This window comes from Rhinatrema bivittatum, chromosome 2 (genome assembly GCF_901001135.1).
Source record: "Rhinatrema bivittatum chromosome 2, aRhiBiv1.1, whole genome shotgun sequence".
Taxonomy (NCBI): Eukaryota; Metazoa; Chordata; class Amphibia; order Gymnophiona; family Rhinatrematidae; genus Rhinatrema; species Rhinatrema bivittatum.
The window spans coordinates 295,664,718-295,685,599 of NC_042616.1; the positions used below are offsets into that span (position 1 = coordinate 295,664,718).

General features: G+C 43.6%; 1 protein-coding gene across 1 annotated transcript in view; it reads left to right on the top strand.

The window, feature by feature from the left end:
- The window catches only part of GLB1 (galactosidase beta 1), a 110,551-nt gene that overhangs the window by 75,110 nt on the left and 14,559 nt on the right, over window positions 1-20,882 (top strand). The window contains exons 14-15 of the mRNA XM_029589648.1: window positions 7,747-7,878; window positions 19,893-20,126. Coding sequence (XP_029445508.1) covers window positions 7,747-7,878; window positions 19,893-20,126 — 366 coding nt within the window. The remainder of the gene's footprint in view (window positions 1-7,746; window positions 7,879-19,892; window positions 20,127-20,882) is intronic.

Genomic DNA, 20,882 nt, shown 5'->3' on the forward strand with positions numbered 1-20,882 from the left:
TGGAGGGGTGCAAAGGGTCTGGGGTAACTGGGGGTGTACAGGCTATCAAACCAGGGGGGTTTGGAGGACCGAGCTGTTAACTGCGCGAACCGAAAAGGAACTGGTAAAATAGGAAATGGCGTTGTCGCACGTCCCTCGCGTGGTAGAAGCGGCTTTTGCGAGCACAGACACAAGTCCACTTTATTTATTTATATTTATTTAAAGGTTTTTTTTATATACCACGGAACGTTTCAAACATCACCTCAGTTTACAATGAACAATAATTTAGCAACAGGCTTTACAATCAATTCAGAACGAACAGGCATATATCAATAAACAAGGCAATGAGTCAACGTATGGTACAATTGAATCCCATCTAATCTTATGTGAGAAACTATGTATAATTACCAACGGTATAAACTTCGGTGTATTATGTACAAATAAAATATACAATCAATGTATAATTAGCAACATTCAGGCAGAGGAAGGCAGATAGTAGTGAGAGAGAAGGGGGGGGGGGAGAGAGGCTGGCTGATAGAATGGTGATAGAATGGTATGAGAGGGAGGCTGTTTGAGGTAGGATGGCTTAAAATTAGGTCCACTTGTGTGCATGGCCAGGCGCATAATTTATAAAATAGCCACGTCCCTGGGCACGGGCTGACAAATGCGTGCACATGTGCACCCGCACGCTGCCTTCAGATTTTACCTTTAAGAGCCTAAATTTAGTCTTCAGAACCTCGCTCCTGAACCTTTCTATGTCATTGGTACCCACTTGTACAGTGACAGCCGACTCCTCCCCAGCACTCTCTAAAATCATATCTAGGAGGCACATGAGATCCGCTCCCTTTGCACCAGGCAGGCAGGTTACTAGATGATCCTCATGCCCACCAGCCACCCAGCTATCTACCTTCCTATTGATCGAATCACCCACTACAATGGCCGTCCTAACCCTTCCCTCCAGGGCATGGATCGCTAGAGACAAGTGCTTTCGGTGTGAGAAGATAAAGCATCACCTGGTCCTAGCTACAGAATCACTTCCTACCACCTGGCAAGAAACCAGGTTGATGGATTTTTGGCAGGTGACCTTGCAAGAGGTTGCCTGGACCTTCCTCCAAAGCAGCACAAGGGCTGCTAGACTGGGGTTAGGACTGCTCTACTATGTTCCTGAAGGTCTCCTCTATATACCTCTCTGTGTGCCTCAGCTCCTCCAGGTCTGCCACTCTGGCCTCCATAGATAGGACCCGTTTTCTGAGAGCCGGGATCTCTTTGCACTGGGGGCACACATACACCCTCTCACCGACAGGTAGATAATCATACATGTGGCACTCTGTGCAAGAGACTGAATAGCGCCCCCATCTTGCTGCTTGGCTTCTGTCTGCATCTTATTTTGTTGCTACAGTCTTAAAGACTGATTAAGGAGTAGGTATGTCTGTGTTGCTAAATGTGATTGTTTTAAAATGTATTTATTAGGTGTCTTTTTTAATCTATGGTTTTTAATTGACAACTAGGGGCACCTTATTTAGCTGGATAACTCACAAGCTATGTGGACAAATTCTGATTTTTTAAATATTTTGGGCACTAATTTGGCTAAACTTTAGCTAAATCTCTCATTATTTGGCAATTTAGCCGGATAATGTAGGGGTGTTTCGGGGGTGTTTCTGGAAGGTGTTGAATTATCCAAGTAAGTTTTATCTATATAACTTGTCCGGCTCATTCTGGTTGCACCAAAGAACTGTCCTAAAGTTAGTCTGATAAAGTTATCTGGCTATCTTTAAGATAGCCGGTTATATTCAATATTGTGGCTATACTACTGAATATCCCTTCAACGTTAACCGAATAAGTTTATCTGACTAACCGGGTCATTCATCAAAATGCGTTATGGCATTAATGCATGCATAAGTTAAATAAATATATAAATAAAATCATGCATGGCGTGAATGCAGATTTTTGGAGGGGTGGGATCAGGGAGGGATTTGGGTGGGATTTAGTTAAATGAGGGTTATTATCTCACTTGGCGATAGCATAACGCATGCATCTCTCGCTCTCTCCCTCTCTCGCTCTCTTGTTCTGTTACCATACCATGTGATACTACCGATGCGAAGCGGTAAGTTACTGCGTGGTGCGGTAATTCAAAAATTTCCATAAACGCCCCTTTTTGTTATTGCAGGTGTTCTCAATGCATTAGTAACACTTTTTAATGAATCTAGCTGTTCCTTTGCAGTCCAGCCAGTGACTGACTATTACCCTCTGGGTGATTAATGTTAGTTAGTGAATGACCAGCAGCAGGACTAAAGTTAGTCAATCACTAAAATCAGGGAGGTGATATTCAAAAGCCATTTAGATGGATAAGTGAAAAGTTATCCATCTAAATGGCTAGCCAGCGATATTCTAGGCGAACATCTCGATGTGCACCAAGAATTTGGGCACATAAGTGGGAGGCATTCCGGGGATGGGCAGGCCAGAGTTAGCCTCGTAAGTTATATGGCTAACTCAGATATTCAGAGTTAGCCACTTAACCAATGCGGCTAGCTTTTGTTGGCTCATAGGGCTGTCCTAAAGTTAGCTGGTTGAAATAACCGGATAACTTTAATATATCCCCGTTAAGTTAGCTAGATAGCTATATCCAACTAACTTAACTAGCCGCTCCGTGGTTGAATATAGGCCTCTGTTAATTTAATATTATTTTCAGTAACTGCCATATTTTGAAGACTTCCATCTTAGTGGGGGTGATCATCTATATATGAAAAAAATGAGATGAGGTGAGTGGGGAAATGGGGGTCGGTGGGGGATCAGACTAGTAACTAGTTGCCCAAGAACCAGTACTCTCACCTTCTCAAATCAAATAAGTGGCCTTTTGCAAACTCACAATTCTAACACTGGTAAAAAATAAAAATAAAAAAATAACTGACACAGGCAAACAAATGCTAACCTTACAACTAACACACTATAAACAGCCAGTGATAGTTTAACCCTGCAGGAATTATTTCTTTTAAATTTTGTCTCAGAATTTAAGCCCTTCTTCCCAGCAAGTCCAGACTTACCATCTGCAGATGAAGGTTCCACTGTCGGCGCTCCTTCTGGATTCATATATAACAGTGTTGTCCTGAAATCAGTGTTACTGAGAGGTCAATATTCAGCGATGAGGTGACCCTCAAGATTTATCTGGAGAAAACTTATGCACAGAACTTTTCACAGATACTCAGTAGGACTTCTGTGCACAAGCCTCTCGCTGAATACACTCCAATAAAATTAGGATAGCTGTTTTTCCCTACTAGACTTTTGCACATAAGTTTAGCCAGAGAGCACTCAATCAGGCCGCTGCAATACAGTGCGCTCAGCTGAGCACACTGGTTAACCTGTGGTTGGATGTGCGTTTTGGACGTGCATCCAACAACCCCTTATGCTAGAAAGGGGATTAGCGCATCCAAAATGTGTGTCCAACCCTCCCACAAAGCTGTTAAGAGCTCCTGACATGCAAACACATGTTGATGAGGCTATTAGCTGTTTTCTCCAGATCCAAAAAAAAAAAATGCGCACGACGTGCACATTTTTACACTCAGAAATTAACACCTGCCCGGAGCAGGCATTAATTAATTAAGTCGAAGGATCAATTAAAAAAAAAAAAATTGTGCCAGCGGTCAGGTTAGGAATTGAGCGTCCATTTCCTTAACCTGTGTATGTGCATAGGTGTTACAGGTTCAGACCATGTACACTGCAATCCTGCCCAGGGGCTCTGACCTGGTGGGGGCTAATCTCACTGAGGTTTACACTGGGGCTACCTAAGGGGCTTATCCCATATAAAAACAATTACTGGGATTATACCTGGGGGCTTGTGTAGGAGCTTATCCCCTACACAAAGAGCCACACACAAACTTGGATTCAGTAAATCACGGTTCCAGGTAAGAAAGTAAGTTTTTATTTGAGTGATAGGAGGATAGAACAAATAAAATCAGATCCTGTAGAAGAAGTAATGGTAGATAATAACAATTGCTACATAGATTATAAAATGCTTACATTTCCAAAGGATCAGCCGTACCATTATATCCAGGGCTCTCTCTTTCTCTCCTTATACATTACGAAGGCTTGTGGAAGCAGTGGTGTTTCCTCCCTCTGAGTTCTTATCAGAATTCAGGCACAGCTGTGTGGTCTTCATTTCTTCTCTCACCGCTTTGTTAAAGCGGTTTAGTGGACTCTTAGGCCGGCCTGACGGAGAAGATGGAAATAGTCTCCGGACTAGTGAAACAGGCTGGGAGGCAGATACTGGACGGCTTGAAAAGAAGGATCTTCACCCTGGAAGCCCACGCTCCCCCGGGAGGAGCCCGTAGGAGCCGGGCCGCTGGGACTTAAGCGAGAGGAGAATCCGATGAGAAGATCCGAGGTCAAGGCAGGCAAGTCTGGAACAGGACTAAGGCTGGCACCGAAGGCGGACACGAACCAGGACTGGAACTGAAGCAGGCAACTGGAACAGGAACCAGGATCAAGACTGGAACTGAAGCAGGCAAATGGAACAATTACAAGCAGGAACTCCAGAGGCACACTGTAACGATCAGCAAACTTGTTGCAAGGCAGAAAGCTGAGGCAGATGCCAGTCTTAAGTATTTGCTGGCATCTGACTTCAGAAAGGGAGGCAGGGCATCTGACATCAGAAAGGGAGGCGGGGCACCCAAGGCAGGAAAGGCCCTTTAACTCCCAGCCTTTCGCGCATGCGCACACCCAGGGAAAAGGGGCTATAACAGCGAGGCGACAGCGTCTCCCTTGTGGAGATGCCGCCGAAGATGTATCCCGCCGGCCCACCAGCGCCACGCGGCAGCCGACCGGAACCCGGTGCCCACCGCGGCACCCCCCCGAACCGGAGCCCAACACAGAAGGTAAGGTCCCGGTCGTGGCACTCTCGACCGTGGCCGCAACAGTTTTAGTATAAGTTAACTGCTAGTTTTCTCATCATAGACTTAGTGGAATAACTAAATAAACAGACTCTTGCCTGTTCATAAAAATGTCACAGTACAAGACAGTAAATAGGAGTTCACTCGGAGGTTGGCCTGTGGCCTTCAAACTAGTCTGTGTCTGGGTGAAAACTCTGTACATCTTTAGCAAAAGTAACAAAAACTGACTCCAACAACAGGTTAGGAAAAGGGACGCTCATAAAATTGAGCATCCGTTTTCCTAACTGGCTGACAGCCAACCTCTCCTGGGCGCCTGCTGCAGAGGAGACGTTAGGGGCGCACAGTTTCCCCTAGAGCCTGCTTTTTACTGCGGCAGCCGATGTAAATATTAAATTGGCACACTTTGGGCTCAATCATGAGTGCCTGTTTCCCCACGCTAATATTGCATCAGCCTGAAAATGTGTGCTTACTGTTTAAATTTAGTCTTGCCCCTAGAGCACCTTCATTGATGTCCATTTTTGTCCCGATTAAATATTGTAAGTACAGAAAGTTGTGCAAAAAAATGTATGTGGTCAGCAAGGTAAAATTTCAAACTTGGCTTATATACATATAACTCAAAAATTTGCCTACACAAAGGCTTTGAACATCGACCTCTCAGCTTCTAACATTTTGTAATTCATAGACTAGGGTACAGAAATGTTACAGCAGGCAAGGCTGAGTAGTTTCTTAACTTCAAATAGGATATTTTGTCAGCTAAGATAAAAACATAAGCAGCTAATACTGAAGCAGAAGAGGGTTTAAACTGGACTAACTTATAAGATCAATATTCAGTGGGATTTGAAAATTCCTGCATGCTGAATGCCTCCATGTTATCTAGGGACAGAATAAAGTTATCTGGCTAAGGGGCCTGTTTACTAAAGGTTTTCTCCCATTCTGTATCCATGGGGAAAAAATGCATACAACAGAGAGCTCCAAGTTAGCCAGCTAATGCTGATATTCAACATTATCCAGCTAACAGGGTCATTGATCTAATTGTGTTAGGGCCCTAATGCCCGTGATAACGCCGTAACGTACACGATAAATATCGCATCGCAAAATGCATATGCAAATTTAAAATTTGTATTCGCATGGGAGGAGTTTGGGCGGAGTAAATGGAAATGAGGTTGGCTAACGTGGCATGTGATAGAGTAATGCACACCACGCAGGTTTTAATGCTGTAAATAACTATCCCTTTTTTCTCTGCATTATGCCTGTGTTAGCTGTGCATTACCGGCTGAAACCATGTTTTTTTTTATCGCAAATGGCCAGGTTGAGAGGGGAGAGGAGGAGAGAGAGAGTTTCTGTGTAGGCTCACATATAAGTTAACTTTTTATACTACTGTAAGAGGGAGCATTATGAACTCTGGGTGAGTTTTGGGGGGCAGTTTTACATGCACAGTCATAGGTACGAACAGCACAGTAGAAATCAGTGAAGATTTTATGTCATTTGGAGTGATGAAAGGTAAAATAATAAAAAAAAAAAAAAAAAAAGAGTAGATTTGTCCAATGTTCTCTCTACCTAGCTTGATGCACTCTCTACCTAGCTGCAATCAAGGTAGATAGAGAGAGTGCCTGCAGAAGATCTTCCAACTGCGTTTTTGAGATGGGCAGTTTTCTGTCAGGCCATGTCATCCAAGTCAATAATTTCAGAAATTGCCCTCCCCAAGCTTATAAATGGCTGATTCAGCATAATATCCAGAGTAGATCAAGAGGATGTCGTTTGGTATTCATTCTTGTACAATTTAGAAAAAAAAAACCTGTAGAAATTGGCCTTCAGCGGCATGCGTCAATATTTTGATGTGATTGATAAAGCTCTCAGTTGTTTGAATACCGAAGGCACTATTCAGTTAAGGATCTGATTTGGTCTTTTTTTAAAGTAACCATGAACAGAGCGCGGACTTCTAGCCGTGCTGAGAAGTGGTGGGAGAAGCATTTTCCAATTTCCATGCATACTTTTCAAGCAAAATTCTCCCCTGTGCTGATAGCAGGTGGAAGTGACCATGCTTAATACTCGGGGCAATTTTCATAACCAAAGTCTATCCATACTTTCCCTTTGAAAATTGGCGCAAAGACTGCAGGTGAAAAGTGAGCACAATGTTTGCGTTGATGTGGGCCATGTTAATGTTCATCCCCCATTTGGGAGGGACCTTTTTATTTCTTGCTTTTTCGTACTGAATCGGTTCGTACGGTGTGCTTAACCTCATTCAGGGGGCCAATTTACAAAATGTCCGCATTGGGAGAAAATTTGCAGGTACCGGTACTTTTTACCTGCGGGCTTTAACACTAGTTCTTGGAAGGAAAAGTCCACGCATACTTTTTCACTTGAAACTTCGTCTTTTCATTATGATGTTTTTACATTGTTGTACTCCTTTTCATCTTACTGTATAAGTGAATGAAAAAATTCAATAAATAAAGAATTCAAAAAGAAACTTCGTGGGTACAGACCTCCAACGAACATTTGCACCACCTTTTATGTGCGGATACTTGTTTTGTTTTTTCATGGAAAACAACATGTATGGATTTTTGAAATACCTCAGGATCATCTCATAATGTGGCTGAAAATTTGTGTGTTGTGGAACCTCATGTGCACTTTTAGCCATGCTGAGGGAGGGCAGTATTCAGACAGTCTGATTTATGTGGGCAAAATGCAGGTTACCCATGTAAATAGCTGTGAAAATTGTCCCTGCAGTGTTTCATAAAAACAAGGAGAAATTGGAGTGCAGAATAATTCCCTGCAAGCTGACGAAGCAGTGTATGCATTATTTTTGCCTATCATTTGCTGGTATGTTTATGCTAGAATTTGCTTAATTTGTTTTTTTGGTTTTTTTTTTACTCTTTCTCAATAGGTTCCCCAGGGAGTGCTTGAAAGGGACAAGAACCTCTTCCTGAATATAACTGGGAAGGCTGGGGCAGCTCTGGATCTCTTGGTTGAAAATCTGGGCAGAGTGAATTTTGGCAGATACAACAATGACTTTAAGGTAGGCTGACGTCTAGGATGAGCAGCTGAGGCTGGGTGCATGAATGCAAGAACATCCGTTGCAGTTGTGCAAGCCAGCAGTGCTACAATAAGTCACAGAAACCTGGGAATGGACCCACTAAAAGCATGTTTCTTTCTCTGGGGGATTCATCGTCCTTGCCAGTAGGTTTCCAGAACATGGAACCACAGAGAGCGCATTTCAGAAAGTCATCTGTTGGGGTTGAGGTTTCTGATACTGAGCTCATTGAGCACTCGGGCAGTAGGTCTGCTCTATGGTGAGCATCAGGTCAAAACCCGTGGAAGACCTATTAGAGACACTCCTGCAGTACTGTGTTAACTGTGCCAGGAGCTCCAGGAGAGCTCCCAGAGGGCCTACGCAGAGAGCATCCCATCTTACAGGGTCATTCTTTAAACTGCGATGTGCTGTTATCGCGGTGGTACAATTTAAATCAGGGGAAGGGGGAGAAGTGTGGGCGGGGTTTGAGTGGGGTTATGGCCCGGCAGCACTGCGGGCGATAATGTGGGAAATAACCTTTTCCCGTGGTGCTATGGGGGTGAAAGTGTGCGGCCCGGCTGCAACCGTGAAAAAAGTGTAGTTACTTCCCACATTAAAACTGTGCGAGGAGGCCCAGAGGCAAGAGAGAGGCTGATGTCCTGTAGAGTGTGTATGTGTATATGAGAGTGAGTCGAAAGATTGCATATGTAATATGTGTCTGTGTGTGAGAGTGAGAGTCTGAATGTTTGGAGACACAACATGTGAGAGCCTCTGTGTGTGTGTGTGAGAGAGAGACAGCATGTGTCACTGAGAGCCTGTGCTTGAACAAGACAGCATGTGGGAGTGAGAGAGCCTGTGTATGTGAGAGTGAGACAGCATGTGCGAGAGAAACAGTGTGTATGTATGTGTGAGTCAGCATGTGGTGTGAGAGCCTGTGATGTGTGTCAGCATGCATGTGCATAAAAGAGCATGTGAGAGACAGTGAGAATGTGTCAGCAAGCATGTGAATTGAGAGTGTGTGAGGGTCAGTGTGTGTGTACATTCCCGCTTTTTAATCCAGCTTTGATTGAGCCTGTGTGTGAGTAATCATGTGTGTTACAGAGTGCGGGTATGTTATGAGGGAGAGTCTGTGCACACCCTCCACCCCTAACTAATGTACGATAATTTATTTGGTTTCAGTTTCCCCCTTTCAGCCACTTCAAAGTGGATTTCATTCTCAGGATGACTAAAAAAAAAAAAAAAATTCCCAGGTATGGGGAGTTGGAAGATGTTTTTAATCAGTATTAGTTTTAACTATTGGGTGTTAATTGATATGAATCCTGTTTTGAAGTATGTTGTCAGTGTTTAGGAATTTTTAAGAAATGAGTTTTTAATTATTGGATATTCTATTTGTCAGTTGTTTTGAAATATTATTTTTATTTATGATTTTACTATTATGTTTTGTTTTTCTTGATTTTATGGTTTGATGCTTTGAGGAATGGTGATGTTTCTGTTTTTCCATTATTGCACTGCATACAGCTTGTAGTATCCAGTTCATTTTTCGTCAGCATACTTTCTATTTATACTTCATGATCTATTTGTTTGTATTTAGTGAAGATCTGGCTGAGTTCTGCATGTTTAATCAAGATATGAGGTATTTATTCTGCTAGCATGTAGTTCAGTTTATTTAGAAAGTAAATAGGTTTTAGATCCCTACACCAGAAAAGAAGCTTGGCTTGGTCTGTTTTCCTTTAGGGGGTGTGTTGCTCTCTTAGGGCCTGGTTTAATATGTGCAATGTTGCTTTTTCATAGGTAGGGTTGTTACTGTTTGATTGCTGGCAGTTAGTCCTGTTTTGGTATGGGAATTTACTATATTGTAATGGTAACTGTTTACTCATAAATTTCTGAGGGCTAAGTCCATACCCAATGCATGTTACAATAGGCCTAATCAAAAATAGGAGGATGCGTGGCATCAAAGTATAACCATTCAATATACATAACTTCAACTTTATTAATTTTAAGCCAGCAGGAACTACACTTTTTTACAATATACAGTTGTTGAAGTGAAAAAAACTTCAATAATTGTATATTATTGTTCTTCAATAACTGTATATTGTAAAAAAAAGTGTAGTTCCTGCTGGCTTAAAATTAATAAAGTTGAAGTTATTTATATTGAATGGTTATACTTTGATGCCTCACATCCTCCTATTTTTTATTTTCATTTGCATGTGTCTGTTTACTGCACATTTTCAGTTTACACTAGGCCTAATTCCGTATGGGCTCCAAGTTGCATGATACGAAAAAATGCAAATTGATGCAAAAAAAAGGGGGAGGGAAGAAACATCGCCCTCTGTCCTCAAATGCCCAGTCCTGACCTGTGGGGAAAAGTTGGCAACCCTAGGGCCCTATGACACAGCCTACATCATAAAATATAGTATCTCTCCTACTGTGTTCTCATGATTTTACATTTGTATTGTCTTTTTTTTTTTTTTTGCAAAATGAGTTCTGATTGTTGCCCATGCACTTGTTGCAGAACCGTAACAGATTATATACCTACGTCTTCTGCTTCATGTGCAATTTCTTTTTCCCCTTTCAGTTCATGAGAAACTTATAGATTGCTATTATTTCTGTGGCATAGTTAAAGAAAAAACTAAAAACCGGTACTAAGAGCCAGAAATATCTCTCACGCCTCCTCATACCTGTTCCCTGCCCACCAGTCAAGATTACAACAGCTGATATCATGTGCAGAAGAATGAAAGAGGAATTAAGGGACTTTTTGGCAGCCCAATGCAAATTGCAGCACAGTGTGTTTTGAGACAAATTTTGTTGATGAAGGAAGTAAGCAGTAGACGTGCATCTTTTTTAAATTTCTTTTTTTTTTTGTTTTTTTGTTTGGCTATTTTCTTGACCAGAAAAGCCTAGGCCGTTTCCTCAGCTGAAAATAATTGGGCCCACCCAGTGTGTCCAATAACCTCGGCTATTTACGTCCATTGCTGGCACTAATCTGCCTCCAGTAATCTTTAGGGCTATGCTGTCTCTTCTTTTGCTTCCTCTAGTGAGTGCTAATATTTTTAGCTTACCCTAAATCGAATTAACATATACTAAAATAAAACGACAGAAAACTAAATGAATACCCTAGGAAATGAAACAAACGCAGGTTTTTATTTTTGGACTGCACACTCTCTAGTCATCTTCCTACTTTGCCCTTAACCTACTCTTTCTGTCTCAACCGTACTTGCGTAAGGTACTGTGGTTGCTAATGTGTTTTCACTTGAATATGTAGAAATAAAGGTCAGCAAACCATGTTTTACTTATTGACCCTTCTTGCAAGCATGTTTGAATTCTGTCCTCTCTGCTGCAGGGTCACTGTTTCTCACCCTCTCCTGGTGGCACACCTGTCTAGTTGGGTTTTCAGGATTGCCACAATAGATATGCATGAGACAGATTTGCACACAAGGGGGTGTGTGTGTGTGTCTCCAATATATGCAAATCTATTTCATGCATATTCATTACAGATATCCTTGAAAACCCAACTCCTTAGATGTGACTTCAGGAGAAGGTTGGTGATTCCTAGCACCCACTGCCATTAAATAAAGAAGTCTAGCCTCACGTGTTCTTAGAGCCTCCTTCCAGCTTTCTTATCATGAGCCTTTTTCTTCAAGCTTCTTAGTGCATAGACTTTCCTGTACTTTGCTAAAGTCTAATGGGTATTTGAAAGCTTCTGTCCTATCCCCTTTATTCCTTCTTCCTAAAGAGGATATATTCTGAGTCTCAGAGCTTACGGTGCAGGCCCCGCATCATTTCAGTAGCTTGGGTTTGAGCTGCCTCTGTCTTTTGGGCCCTTCAGCCAAGGTGTAATCTCACAGAACCGAGCACAGCACTCGAGGTGGCAGCTCCCCAGTGGCCTATTCAGGGGCAGTATTGCCTCTCTCCCCCCTCCCATTGTTGATCATTCTTCTGGTGTATCGAAACATGCTGAGGCTAAATTTTCAAAGCAATTTCTGTGGGTGGAAAGCAAGTCACCCATACAAGCCATCTCTTTGAAAATGGATCACCCTCAGTGTGACAGAATATCTGCACTTTGTTCCACAGCACATGCGCTTGTAGCTGCCTAGAGCGGAGGCGAGGAAAAGTCCACACAGCATTGGCATTTTCCAGTTTACATGGCCTTTGCCCCAATGAGGATAATTTGAGCGTTGCCCTCACAGTTATCGTTCCACTGTGCTTTATCAGATTGACAACCTTCAGATCATCAGAGATGCTTATGAGAAGGGTCAGAAAACACTGGGGTTGCCTCTAGACGAGAATAAACTGAGAGACTTAATAGTATCAAACCACCTGGTACATCTCTTTCCTTTCCCTCCTCCCAGTCTCACAGGAGGATCCGAACAGGGCTATCCTTACTGAGCGGCTCTGAGAGTGGGCAAATGCTCAGGTACCACCATTTTACAGCAAAATCTCAGTTCTAGTATGACTTCAACCAATAGTGTTGTAAGCATGAAAGGAAATGGCGGCGTCGGCACATACGTATGACATGGAAAGGCTACATACAGTACAGAATATTAAAAATTGTTAGAAAAATGAAACTGTGCAGAAGATTAAATGATTCTGTGGGGACTTTGCATGGTTACTGGAGGGTTTTCATATTTCATTGATACTGTATTTGGAGCTGGTACAGTATGAGGATAACTTGCCTATTTACACGTGTATATGGGCAAGCGCAAAATTGCTACACTATTTTATAAGCTGTGTGCTCACGATATGCACAGCTTATAAAATAGCAGCATGCATATATGTGCAAAACATGCTCGCGTATAAAAACAAATCATGCGCCATGCAAGTTCAGACTTATCCAGGTAAGTGGAGAGGAGTGACGTCACCGATGTGAATGGTGGGGTGAGAAAGGGCTCCTGAACCACACAGCTCCTAATCCATCACAATCTTCGCCATTAGCGGATTCTTTTTGCCTCCTTGGTGAACTGATCTGGCAAGCTATCGCTACCGATGTCCAATCGCAAAAAAAATAACAGAATTACGGAAGTTTTCTTACCAAAAACAAGACGCGATTGAACCAGCCGCATCAAAATGGCTGCCTCTGCGGAAACTGATCCGGAGGGTCCGCAGGGAGAGGATCCGACACATTTTGATGATGATTTACCCTCGCGTTTGTAATTAAAGCGATGGCTCGCCGAACTCCGGCAGGACCTGCGGCAAGACCTGCAAGATTACAAAGCTGATATAGTAGCGTCAATAGAAGAGATGAAGGAAGGGATTGCTGATAATGGTCGCCGGATATTTGACGTGGAAACTAAAACAGAAGCTATAGCGGACGACTTAAAAACGGCGCAGGAGGAGCGACAAAATCTGCAACAAGAACTAGAGTCCCTGTCTGAAAAGGTGGAGGACTTGGAAAATCGCTCGCGGCGCCAAAACCTCCAATTCCGCGGCATACCAGAAACGCCAGAATATTTGGACTGCACAGCAACCATAGTGAAAATAAGTACCATGCTTTTAAATTCCTTGTCTCAACAGTCTGAAGATTCCTCCACTCCCTTTACTATTAAAATCGATCGAGCAAGCAGGACAATCGCCCCAGAGACATAGTTGTGAAATATCATGATTATAACCTCAAGGAGCACGTAGCCATGGCGGCCCGCAAACGGATGGACTGGACATGGGAGACTCACAAAATCATGATTTTTACTGATCTTGCCCCATCGACAATCCGGAAAAGGCAGGACATGAAAGCGGTCACCGAGGCCTTGCGAAAGGACAATGTCAAATATCGATGGACATTTCCGTTCGGTCTAGCCTTTACGCTCCAGGGCAATTTTCATAAGATAAAGGCAGTGCATGAGGGAGCGGCCATCTTACATGCTGCAGGCTATCCGGGTTTTGAACCGCAACACTCCCGTGGACAGGCATTGGAACGGCGTACGGAAGGCCCCAGATGGCAGCGAGTTAACAAAGGAGGGCGTCGGCTGCGGCGCACGCAGGAACCCCCACGGTTGCCAATGGGGGCAACTTGAGTTCGCTGATACCGAGAGGGTGCTTCGGAGACAGTGCCAGTTCAACAATTAACGCTTCCAGCCTATAGATGGTACTAAGGACACTCAGCTGTCAATGGATGCAATCTAAGTGTATTAAGACCAAAATGGGAGCGAGCAGTTTGGTAACATACATGTTTCTCTTTGTTTCTTATAATGTTAATCGAAAGATTGTGTATTTTCAGGTATTATTATTATATTCATATGAGGGTTGTGTGGGGAGGGATGGGCCTTCCACATGGTGGTGATTTCCTCTCTATTCAAAGCAAGCGGCCCACAGAGGGTGGGCTTGTTTGCGCGGGTATTTTGGGGCTTCTGGGTTGCTCTGGATGGCTTATCTAACTGTAAACTGGAGGGGAACAGGGGACGAATCGGCATTCTTTGGATACCACGGCAAGCCATAGTGCTAACTAGTTGCTCTCATGCTCCCACAGACCTGAAGGTAGGTTTCTGTGGCAAAATGAAGGGTTTTGGTCAGACCATAACCTGTATCATTATGGATTTCTAGCGATGACTGACATCCAAATATTATCCCTTAATGTTAAGGGACTTAATTCATACAGAAAACGTCAGTTGTTGTATAGTGAACTGCAGCGTCAACATACATCTATAGCCTTTATACAGGAGTCTCATTTGAAGCGCAGGCACGAGCACTTGATGAAAAATATCATATATCCACACCAATTTTGGGCAGCGTGTACAAAATACAGTAAATATGCGGGAGTAGGTATACTCATTCATAAGGATCTTATATTTGATCAAAAAGCATGTATATGTGATCCAGAGGGGCGCTATATAATTTTAATACTCAGTATAGGCGAAGGGGTCTTCACCCTGGTTAATGTTTATGCCCCTAACAATTCCCAAGGTGCTTTCCTGCTTAGATTGGAACAGAAGCTTGAAACTATTGTGGAGGGGAACTTGCTAGTGGGGGGGGGATCTTAATTTGACTATTAACCCGTATTTAGATAATTCTGGGGGAGCGGGTCTCACCAAGGGAAAGGATAGACACTCTTTCAAGCATTTTCTTAAGCGGTTAGACCTCCTGGATGTGTGGAGAACGCATAATCCTTCCTCAGGAATTATACATTTTTTTCTCGTCCACACCAAACCTATTCCAGAATTGATTTTTTCCTGGTGGAGAAACCGCTTATTAACCAGATTACTACTACTTTCATAGACTCCATCACCTGGTCCGATCACGCCCCCATTGGATTAACTTTGAAGATTACACATTATGATCGTGGAGTCCAATTCTGGAAACTTAATGATAGCCTCTTAGAGGATGATTCTTTCTCTATAGCTCTGAAAGGGAGTATTGTGGAGTACTTGAAGTGCAATGACAATACCGATACCTCACCCTTAAACATATGGGAATGCTTGAAAGCTGTGACTAGGGGTCATATAATTGCCCGCGCTTCTTATGTCAAGAAGACAAAGAATGCAGAAAAAACTCGGCTACAGGGCCTGATTCGGCAATTACAGGATATTCACAAGCGCACGGGATCCAGGAAAACTTTGGCGAAATTGGACGAATGCCGGCGTAATCTGGAAGGGCTAGAAGCAGCTGACATTGCTCATCGATTGGAGAGGGTTCAACAGCTCCATTATGAAGGGGGGAACAAGGCAGGGAAGCAATTAGCACGGAAATTAAAAAAGCAATGGTCTGCCAATCATATCATAAAGATAAAAGACGAAAAAGGGAATATAGTGACCAAAACCAAGGAGATTCGTCAGCGTTTTTTACGCTTTTATGCTGAGCTATATGCCACTAATGTTACCATACGGGACGATCAGATTCAGCAGTACTTAAAAGATGTTCCGCTGCCTCAATTGACCCGGGACCAACAAGTACTGCTAGATAAAGAGATCACAGGGGCTGAGGTTACCTGGGCCATTAAAAGCTTAAAAAAGGGGAAATCCCCGGCCTGGATGGCTACACGGCAGTCTTTTATAAAAAGTATATTGACATATTGACACCACTGCTAGTGCGTATGTTTAACTCTCTGAGGGGCGATGAATCTATTCCAGCGGTGGCCAATACCGCGGGTATAACCATATTAGTCAAACCAGGGAGGGACCCAACGATCTGTGGATCCTATAGACCAATTTCATTAATCAACTTGGATCTGAAACTGCTAGCAAAAATTTTGGCCAATAGACTTAATGCTATCCTACCCGGTATTATTCACCCCGACCAGTCTGGATTTATACCGGGTCGTATGGCGTCGGATAATGTCCGTAAGACGGTTAATTCTGTCCATTGGGTGAAACAAAGGGCAGTCCCCAGTTTATTGCTAGCAATTGACGCAGAGAAGGCGTTTGATTATGTACATTGGGCGTTTCTGTTTCACACACTTCAGACTATGCAAGTAGGGGAGTGTTTTGTGGGATGGATAAAAAAACTGTATGATTCACCTTTGGCTCGTGTAAAGGTAAATGGGGGTTACTCTGACTCCTTTCCGATTGGCAGAGGCACGAGGCAGGGTTGTCCCCTGTCACCCCTCCTCTTTGCGATTTTCTTGGAACCCTTTGCCATCAAAATCCGCAATAACAGTCTGATATCTGGGATTTCCGTGGGGGACTTTTCCTCCAAACTCTCCCTTTTTGCGGACGACATACTTTTTACTATTACCGACCCACCCACCTCCCTCCCAGCCATAGGCCAGGAGCTTCTGGCGTTCGGAACGGTGTCGGGATTTAAATTAAATTGGGATAAGTCGGAGCTCCTTAATATCTCTGCTCCCACAGGTATGGTGGACAGGCTTAAACAATCCTACCCTTATAGATGGGCCAAAACCAAACTCAAGTATCTAGGTGTTTACATTGGCGTTCGGGATGATCTATTTCAATTGAACTATCCCCCGCTAATGGAAAAGATTTATAAAAATCTAGAAGAATGGGACCATTACCATATTTCTTGGATAGGCAGAATTGCTGTCCTTAAAATGAACATCCTCCCTAGATTATTATACTTATTCCAAACGCTCCCTATAGAAGTCCCGCCTGGGTTACTTGATAAATGGCAGAAACGACTATTGAAATTCATTTGGAGAGGAAAGAAACCGAGAGTGGCCAAAACGGTTCTCTTTCGGACCAAATCCCAAGGTGGATTGAGTGTTCCCCACCTTTCATGGTATCATGCCGCAGCCCATCTGAAAGCGGTATTAGATTGGCATAAGAGGGACAGGCAACCACCTTGGGTAAAATTGGAACAAGCACTGATTGGCTCAATGCCCCTAGCAGCTTTGATCTGGCAGCCTAAACATACCTGGACCAATATTGTGGGCTTACCTGCCACAGTTCGGACAACTTGCGCATTTTGGTCTCGTTGGAAGCACTCACTCGTGGGAAACAGAGTATATTATCATAGTACTTTTCTCTTTCATAACAAGTTGTTTCCGGCTGGACAGTCGTCCGCAACTTTTAGAGGGTGGCTCTCTGAAGGCATTTCACAAATCAGTCATATCTGGGAACCGGGAGGTCTGGTATCCTTTGATAGATTGAGTGAAAGATACCATTTACCTAGTAGGGACATATTTTCCTATTTACAAGTTCGCCACTTCCTCACTAGCAAGGCCTTACATGAGGAATTAGCCAAGGGCATACCAGATTTTGAGGTATTGTGCCGCCAGGTCGACAAACTAGACAAGATTATTTCCCGTCTATACCGCTTGTTAATGGGGAAACCTACTTATACTCACACTCACCTGCGAGCCTGGGAGAATGATCTACCCGGCCAACTCTCTGAGACGGATTGGTTGGATGTATTTCAGGACTTAGGCAAAGGGCTTATCTCAGCGGGGCACATTGAAAATGGGTATAAATTGCTCTACCGGTGGCACCTAACCCCGGCTAAACTTCATACATTCTTCCCGGGGGTGTCAGACCAATGCTGGAAGCTATGTGGTTCCGTAGGTACCTTCTTGCACCTGTGGTGGTCTTGCCCACATATTCAAGCCGTTTGGTCTCAAGTGACCGCCTGGGTGGGCGAGGTTCTGAACGCCTCAGTTACTATAACAGCGGTGCAAGCTTTGTTATGGGTACACAATGTAGAGGGTAACCCGGTGCATCTTCAGTTTGTGAAATCCGTGGTGGTGGCCACCAGGTGTGCCATTGCCTACCTATGGAAGGATAGCAGGGTCCCTTCGCTGCCTGAGATACAGGCTAGGGTTCATAAGATGTATGTTTTGGGTAAGATCACTGCCTTTAAACGACAGCGGGTCCAGAGATTTGAGAACACATGGGCACCGTATGCACAATGGCTCTCACGAATGTCCTCCTAGCCAAGACACTTTCAAGGAATGTGGTCAACGTTACCTTTAGCAGCGTTCCTCACCCTGTTGTCGGAGTCTATTTTAAGAAGGGGAGCAACTCAGATTCACCCAGAGGGGAGGGGGGGAGGGTTAGGGATTGGAGTGCTTTAATAAGTGATAACTCAGTTTTGGTTTCTTTTATTTTCTTGTAACACGGAGCAATGTTTGCAGTATAGCATACTTTTATATTTTTATATAATTCTCTAGAAAAGAAACCCGCAGACTAATGTAGTTCACATACCTGTTTATTGTATGTTCGTTCATCTTTCTTGAGTTAGTTAATATGATGCATACAATGTGGATGTTTTGATCGTTATTCTCTTCAAAAGCATTGTACTACAATTGTTTATTATCATGTTATCAATAAAAATATTGATTCAAAAAAAAAGACTTATCCAGGTAAGTAACGGCACTTATTTGGCCATTTAAATAGCACTTTTCAGACTTATCCGACTAACTGCCTTATTCACTAAGGTTTTTCTCCCATTCTGTGTCCTGGGGAAACTACCTCGATGAATCAGACCCTAAGTTAACCAAATAAGTCTTAAAATGCTACTTATCCAGCTAAAGGCCAGATTCATTAAGGCTTTTCCCCCATTTTGTGTCTATGGGAAAAACCTTTAGTGAATCAGGTACTAAGTCAGATAGTCGATAAGTTAGCTGGCTGAAAGGGAGAGTAGTGCTTTTCAGACTTATCCGGCTACATAGTACATTGTTTCTACTTTGCTGGATAAGTCAAAATTAGCCAGATAGGTATGTGCTAATGATATACTCGTATCTTTACTTCCGATTTATAAAGGGATACATGAATAGATTTTACACGCGTGAGTTAGATGCATTTACCCTTCGTGAGCTGGCTTTTATTCGCGTAAGTTGGGGGATTTTCTAACATGCGTGCGGCAACGAAATACCCAGATTTATTAATTAGTTTACCAGTTCACCCCAGTCCCTCTGCAGTTATTGAAGACCCTCCTGGCTCTTCAGCCTGAAGTCCCCACTCCCCATCCAGTCATTTTTCACTTTTAAGACGTTTACGATCACTTACTCCTGATATTTTGCGAGTGTAAACATATGGGAGTAAGGTGCCACATTTACATGCGTACACTGCTTCTAAAATAGAAACTCATTCTTGTAAATGGTGGCCCCTCCCTGGAATGCCCTTGGGCCCACCTCTAGTTACACGCGCGTGACTGAGATTTCTAAAGTAGCCTTCACTAGTGTACATGCTATCTTACATGCGCAAGTGCTATTTTTTTTACATGTACAATTTGAAATTTAACCTGAATATAGGCATAGAAGCATCATGAATCCTGCCCTGAAGAGCTCCAAGTTGAGTATCCGAGGCCCAGGGAAGTAAAGTAACCTTCATAAGTTCGTACTGAATTTCAGAGATGAGGGCCAAAATATTTTCCCCAGCAGCAGCAGCAGCCGTCTGCTTTCCCCAGCCAAGTTGGTCACCAGTCTCAGAGCAGTGCCCTGCATGTCTTCCCAAGTTGCAGGACTAGAGCAGATTTCAAAGAGATGCTCTGTAGCGTTTCCTGTCACTGCTGTAGCTTTGTTTACCTGCTAATTGCTAATCTGGGTGCAGTGTCCAGCACTGCAGACTGTCAATTTAGAGTAGGTTTCTAGCATGCCCTTTCCAGTTTTACTGTACCCCCTTGTTTTTTGTCTGTTACAGGGTCTTGTTTCCAATGTAACTCTGGGCAATGATACCCTCAAGAACTGGCTTATCTTCCCCTTGGATATAGACAGCCTAGTGATTCATGGCCTCCAGAACCGATATCCTGCCTTACGGCGGCCCAGCAGCACCGCGCCTCTCGCACCGGCTTTCTACGTGGGCAGCTTTTTAATTCCCAGTGGGATTCCAGACCTGCCCCAGGACACCTTCATCAGGTTCCCCGGCTGGACCAAGGTATGCTCAGTGCAGCCAGTTATGGAGTTTCTTTCTGCTGAACGAGTGGGCTGTGGGAGTTTAACAGATTCCAAAAGCGCATGAGGTATTGTCAATGCGTTCTAGAAAAACAAAATTTTGTGTTTGCACATGGGGAGGGCAATTTTCAAAAGATTTTACCCGGGTAACTAAAGCAATGTTTTGGGGCTTTCAGCAAACTTCATCTTGTGCTACCTGTGATAAGGTTCCTGGGCCGGCCTGACAGCTCAGTGGCAGGGCCATGCCCTGCCGTGCAGAAGGACCCGAGTTTGGCTTCTGCCTCAGGACTTCTGTGGAGGATGCTGCAGAAGGAGCACTCACAGCCCCTGGGGGGGAGAGAGCTGTGCTCATTACTCGAGTGGCTCCTGATGGCCAGCTTGGGCCTCGTGCTTGCATGGTATAAGGCCTCAGCCAAGGACTGTCATTGTGATGACTGGGCTAGGTGAGTTTGGGATGGGATGTAAAAGGAAAAAGCCCCGTTAGTTGCAAAGGGGAGCTTCTGGCACTGGTTCCCCAGCCCCCATTCCAGCTGAGATGGAAGCCCAAAGGAGCAGGGAGAATTGTTGGGTATTTAAAAAAAAAAAAAAAAAAAAATCCCTCATGTCTTCCCCTCTCCACTCCATGGTATGTGACGTGGTGTTTTGCATTCCCACTGAAGGTAGAGTTGCAGCAGGAAAGGTCAGGTCTCAGTTCAAACCTCAGGCAGGAAGAATCTCATTTCGTTCCTTTTTTTTTTTT